General features: G+C 53.8%; 1 protein-coding gene across 1 annotated transcript; it reads left to right on the top strand.

Annotated features, from left to right (window-relative positions):
• The first annotated feature begins 3,092 nt into the window (after window positions 1–3,092).
• Window positions 3,093–4,999, top strand: Gpr25 (G protein-coupled receptor 25). Its single transcript, NM_001398594.1, is given in 1 exon segment — window positions 3,093–4,999. A coding segment is annotated over 1 exon segment (1,080 nt). The 5' UTR covers window positions 3,093–3,142; the 3' UTR covers window positions 4,223–4,999.
• The last annotated feature ends 1,236 nt before the right edge of the window (window positions 5,000–6,235 follow it).

The raw sequence follows: 6,235 nt of genomic DNA, 5'->3' as shown, positions 1-6,235 counted from the left end.
CTCCCGTCTTGGCGGCTGCCCCAAGTCTGCCTTCTCCCCAGTGGCATCTCTACTGTTCATCACTAGATTCCAAGGTTACTCACCTCTCTGAGCTCTAAGGTGCACCCGAGTGCAAGGTAAAAATGCAGCCCGGGTCCTGGCCTCAGCTGTCCAGGCTTTATCCTACTGGTCTTCCAGGGAAGGAGGCTGTAGCCCCTTCGGCCAACCAGGAAGTAAGTGCAACTCACCAGCACCATGTGGGTAGAGGACTTCTAAGAGAAAGCCCAAACCTAGGGTGAGGTGCCCTCTAAGAGTTTAGACAGGCTCACTCCACAGTCTCCTCTCCCAGCTTGCAACTGGCAGGAGAGATACTCTTAAAAAAAAAACTGCTATGCCTTCTTAGTGTGTGCATGCGTGTACATACATGTGCATGAGTGTATATGTGTGTATATGACTGTATACATGCGGAGGGGCACGTATGTGGGCATGTGTGTGTCACGGCACAAGTATGATCAGAAGACAACTTGCAGAGGTAGGTTTCTATTGTGTATGTTAGGGGATTGAACTCGGGTCCTCCGGCTTAATGACAAGCACCTTTACCTACTGAGTCATCTCTGCAGCCCAAGAAAACAACTTCTTGGCAGGAACAGACTAGACACGAACCCCGCCCAGTTTCCGTGTGTTTGATTGAATGGGTAGGTTTTCAGGATAGAGGTCGGTGAGGAAGATTAACCCCCAGGCCCTTCCCCCTTACAGAAAGGCAATCTGGCTACATCCCCCCTCTCTGGCTTAAAACCCTTACTCTATGAAAACTGGATTTGGACAGAAATTGGAAAACATCTAGCCCTCCATCCCATCTTCCTACTCCCTGCTGGGTGGCTCCGTATATGAAAGAAAACTGAACCCATGGGTGGCTCCGTATATGAAAGAAAACTGAACCCAGGTGGGATCCTATGGCTCCCTGAACAGTACTGTTTACTGACGATGCCTCTCACTCGGAGACAAGTCTAGGTTTGGATCATAAGTAATGTCATCATCCTACTTCCAATTGATGTCAATCTGGGGACACACACACACACACACACACACACAGAGAGAGAGAGAGAGAGAGAGAGAGAGAGAGAGAGAGAGAGAGAGAGAGGGAGAGGGAGAGGGAGAGGGAGAGGGAGAGGGAGAGGGAGAGGGAGAGAGAGAGAGAGAGAGAGAGAGAGAGAGAGAGAGAGAGAGATGCCCTTCTGAGCTCTGGTCCTTTGATTACAGAGACAGCTTCTACGCTGTTCCAAAGAGAAACCCCAGATCTCCTTCCAGCCCTCGCTGTGTGGAGACCTGTGTTGTATCTGGACACATCCTCCCTTTTCTGTCCCTACTACAGATAACTATGTCACTCAGTGGCAGAGCTCCTGCCTAATGAGGGTGAGATCTTAACTCCCTGCAAAATAAAATAACAACCACCATCTACTTCCTTCACAAATACAACAGCCTCCTGTGGAGTCCCCCTGGCTTGAGTCTTCCCCCTCGATGATCCACACAGTCTTGCCAGGACCTTTTCAAATCAGACTGATGTCCAAAGCCTTCAGGATCAGGCCACAGTGCCCTTCTCACCTTCATCTCTTGTCCACTCATGCACCTACCTGCACTCCTCCCCTAGGCTCCGGTAGCCTGCCAGTGTCTTCCTATGTCTTCGTTTACTTGCTTTTTTTATAACCCCCTGGACTGACTCATCCTCTCTGCTCTGCCATTCCGTTTGACCTTTAATCTCTTCCTAGACCTGACCTGAACTGTTGCCCCTTTGCAGACCTTTCCCCACCAGATCTTCGGCTCCCCCTTCTAAGCTCTAAGTGTACGTTGTTTTAAACCTGTGCCAGTTTGACCGCTGGCAGGCTGGCCATTGCACACATGGCCTGTGTCTCTTCCCTCCTCAGTAAAGGATCTGAGGTCAAAAATGCATTTCTTGCAATGCAAAGCAAACCAGTGCCTGCATGGAGAGGTCACGTGAGTGAAATGAGGACAAAGCCCACAGTCCCCTGGAATTTCCAATGCCAGGTTGCTCAGTGCACCACTCACTCATTCTCAGTGACAATGGGATGGACTGTGGGAAGGCACACCAAGGTTAACATAGTTCCAACGCTGCCTGTCAGGAGGTGGGTGTTGACCATGTGGTGTAGCTCTGAGAGGAGGCAGCAAGTTTTGCCTCACCCACCCCCATCCCTCCTCTGTCTTGCCATTCTACACAAGCTTAGACATCCTGCACCCCCTTACCCACAAACCCTTTCCTTCCCCTCAGCTCACAAGGACGCTCAGAGCTCCTGTCTTATGATTTAGAACAGCACATCTGTTGGATTGTTAGGGGCCATCTTGTATCATTTTTTCTATAGAGGTTAGGACCTCGTTTGACTTACCAGTAAGATTCTGGATTATGGGGAAGGAGGAGAAGGTTAACTTGGGGGGGGGGGCTGGCCCTTTCCAGTAGGGTGATACCTTTCCTCTCTAGTTTAGACCCCTTTCACATGGTTCTATAAGGACTGGACCAGGACAAAAATGCTACTCCAGGTAACAGATCTAGTCCTTCACTCCAGGAGGCTAATTAATCCAAGAACTCTGGTGCCAATTCGTGATCAGGAACCAAGGGAGGCTCCTTCAACCTTCAGATCTCCCTGCATGCTACGTGGCAGAGCAGACTAGAGAAGGAAGCCGAGGCTTTGTCCTCTCTTGCCCTCATGCCTGATCTGTCTCCTCTCCTCTAAAAACTAGAAAATGCCTGGTGAGAATCGAGAACAGGTTAGGGTTCCAAGACACCCATTGCCCCTTGCACCAGATCTTAGATTCCTGCTCCCCTCCCCAGATATTAGGCCAAGCACCCAGAAATGATGAGCCTCCAACTCTGAGTGGCCACAGGTCTCTAAGGACATCTCACAATACCCAGTTGTGAAACTCCCCTCTGCCCTTCCCTTTGGGCCAGCCCCAATTTGGAGGCCACTATTTTCACCACAGAGGCCCGCCCCTCCCGGCCTCACACTCTTCTCACCCTCCACCTTCCTGCTCACCCCTATAGCCTGGGGTGGCAGGAAGGGAGGTGCTGGGCACGGGCTGTGAAAGCAAACCCCCTCCTGCTCAGAGAGAGCTGCACTGCTCCAGGGTGCACACGGGTCCGGTGACTCCAACTATGCAGTCCACCGAGTCCTGGAATTCTAGCTGGGGCACCACGATGTCCTGGGACTATTCGGGCTCAGGCTCCCTGGACCAAGTAGAGCTGTGCCCTGCCTGGGAACTGCCTTACAGCCACGCCATCATCTCCGCGCTCTACCTGGCGGCCTTCGTCGTGGGCCTGACGGGCAACACCTTCGTGGTGTGGCTGCTGAGCCGGCGGCGCCGACCGCGGCGGCTGGTGGACACCTTCGTACTGCACTTGGCGGCCGCGGACCTGGGCTTCGTGCTCACGCTGCCACTGTGGGCTGTGGCGGAGGCGCGCGGCGGCCTCTGGCCCTTCGGCGATGGCCTGTGCAAAATCAGCAGCTTCGCGCTGGCGGCCACACGCTGCGCGGGCGCGCTGCTGCTGGCGGGCATGAGCGTGGACCGCTACCTGGCCGTAGGCCGGCCGCTGAACGCGCGCCCGCTGCGCAGCGCGCGCTGTGTGCGAGCCTCGTGCAGCGCCGTCTGGGCTGCGGCGTTCCTCGCCGGTCTGCCCACCTTGCTCTACCGGAGGTTGCAGCCGAGCCTGGACGGCGAGGGCAGCCAGTGCGCGGAGGAGCCCTCGGATGCGCTCCAGGGTGTCGGGCTGTTGCTGCTGCTACTGACCTTCGCGCTGCCGCTGGCTGTCACCCTGACCTGCTACTGGCGCGTGTCGCGCCGCCTGCTACGCGTCCGTAGGGCCCGAGGCAACTCGCTGCGTATCATCTTCACCGTGGAGAGCGTCTTCGTGGGCTCCTGGTTGCCCTTCAGCATCCTGCGCGCTCTTTTCTACCTGGCGAGACTCCGGGCGCTGCCGCTGCCCTGCTCCCTGCTGCTGGCGCTGCGTTGGGGTCTGACTGTCGCCACCTGCCTAGCTTTCGTCCACAGCTGTGCGAACCCGGTCATCTATCTCCTGCTGGACCGCTCGTTCCGCGCCCGGGTCCGATTCGGGCCGTGCACGCGCGTCGGGCGACAGGTGCGCAGGATCAGCTCGGCCTCCTCGCTCTCCAGAGATGACAGCTCGGTGTTCTGGGGCCGATCCTCAAAGGCGAACTCTGCTTTGGCCGCTTGGTAGCCTCCTCAGGATGACGCAGGTGGACCGGAGCTTCAAAGAGAGGAACCACGAGATGGCGACTCTGCTTGAAGATGGCATCGGGACTGTCCATTAGAGCTGGCTGCTGAGGCTGGCTGTTCTCACAAACCGACCGGGAAGGGTGGGGTATTTCCTTAATTTTCTCCAATGCAAGAAAAACTGTAGACACCCACCTGGAGAAACGGGTTCACCTAATAGATGGGAGGAAGTTCCGTCCTTTGTTTCATTCTGTGTAATTCAGCCCAAACATTCAATCCAGACTCTCAAAGGTCCTTGTCTCTGACTATTCTTGCCCCTGCAAAAGCCTCTGTCCTTTGAGACATACACTTCTCTCTCTCTCTCTCTCTCTCTCTCTCTCTCTCTCTCTCTCTCTCTCTCTCTCTCTCTCTCTCTCCCTCTCCCCCCCCTCTGCTCTCCTCTCCCTTCCTCCCTCCCCCTCCCCCCCTCTCTCTCATCACTATGTTATCTGTATTGTTTCTCATCCCTAATTCATCTTTTCATTTTCAAAGGCCCACGAAACACATGGAAACCAACCCCAGTATGAGTTGCTCAATTTGGTCGTTCCCACCTGTTGCTTCACCCTGGTGTGGCGGCCCTTCTTCCCTCTGGAGACGCTGCGGGACTCACCCTGAAAAGAGTTCTAGCTTTCCTTCCTTCTGAATGCCGGGATCTGAAACTTTTCCGTGGTCCCCCTCACTCAGCCAGGGACCCAAGGTTCTTCTGTGAGCACACATCTCAATAAAAACCTCTGTTGGCCCTAGTTGGCATCCATGTCTTGACTTGAACATCGAGAGTGAGACGGGGTCAGAAGGGTGTGTCGTACAGTTAGACAAAAGTCAACTCAGTAGTTCAGGCTGTTCAGGGTGATGGTTTGTGTGTCCTTGGGACTGGGAGTGCCAGCTGCACCTGTGAGTGTGGTACTCTCAGGAGGGCAGAGAACGACTTAGTCTCATTCTTTTAAAGGACATCGAGAGAGTGGGGAGATGAAAGGAAAAAATGAGGAAGATGTACAGCATCTGCCTGCCAGGTGTCATTTCAAAGAAGAGATGTGTAATTTTGATTTTTAAATGCGGTCCAGGCATTCCCCCAATGTGCTGGGAGCTCTTCCAGTACAAATGTTTAGAATTAACTGTTTCAGACTCCGGCTTATCCTTTGAGGCTTCCGGAAGGCTTAGAAAGTAAATGTTTTTACTTGAGAAGATTTGACCTACAAACATTTTGATCAGTGAGGGAAAGGAATTCCCCGATCGGGCTGAGAACCAAGTCCTAGCAAGATTGTGGACCGTGAAGTAGCAGCATAGACTGAGGCTCAGCGCTCGGATGGATCTGAAGATGGGCGTTCTCTTGGGCTATTTAACCTCCTCTCTCCTCACCAAGCACCACTGCATTCTCAATAGCGTTTGAGACCACTGCTTGGAGTGTATTTAATTTCGCAGCCCACCTTGATCCCATCTTGTAGCTGCCCTTGTCAAAATGAACGTCTCTGCATGTCCCTACAAATGCCCTGGAAGCAGCAAGGCTTGCAGTCCATGGGTCACCTGGGCCAGCAAGATGTATACTAGGTGCTTTCAAGTTCAAGAGCCCACCCGTATCATAGTCCTTCCTTTCCTTACCACTGCCGTCTGGGATGAAGGCTCGTGGCTTCCAGGCCAGGGGTGCTGACCTTCATCAAGGTCTGGATGGCAAAACAGAAGCTTACAGAGCAAGTGTTGCTCTAGGCTGCTGGGACAGAACTCCCCTCCAAGTTCATATCCACGTTCTCAGCTGAGCTCCCTGAATCTGACAGACAGGCAGGCAGACAGACAGACAGACAGATGGCTTCTCCAGCCCATGGGAAGTTTTCATGTCCCCTCCTACAGGGCTTCCTGGAAACTGACATTTCTCCCTGCGTAGAGCTAGGCACAATGTGAAAAATAGTTCCCTCTCTTGGAGTGTGGCACTCAATCTGTCCCTGGTGTGCTCCTTGGAAATTGCCCCACTTCCTGGTGAGGGAAG

This window comes from Rattus norvegicus, chromosome 13, assembly GCF_036323735.1.
Source record: "Rattus norvegicus strain BN/NHsdMcwi chromosome 13, GRCr8, whole genome shotgun sequence".
NCBI lineage: Eukaryota > Metazoa > Chordata > Mammalia > Rodentia > Muridae > Rattus > Rattus norvegicus.
This window is presented reverse-complemented; position numbering and strand designations above follow the sequence as displayed.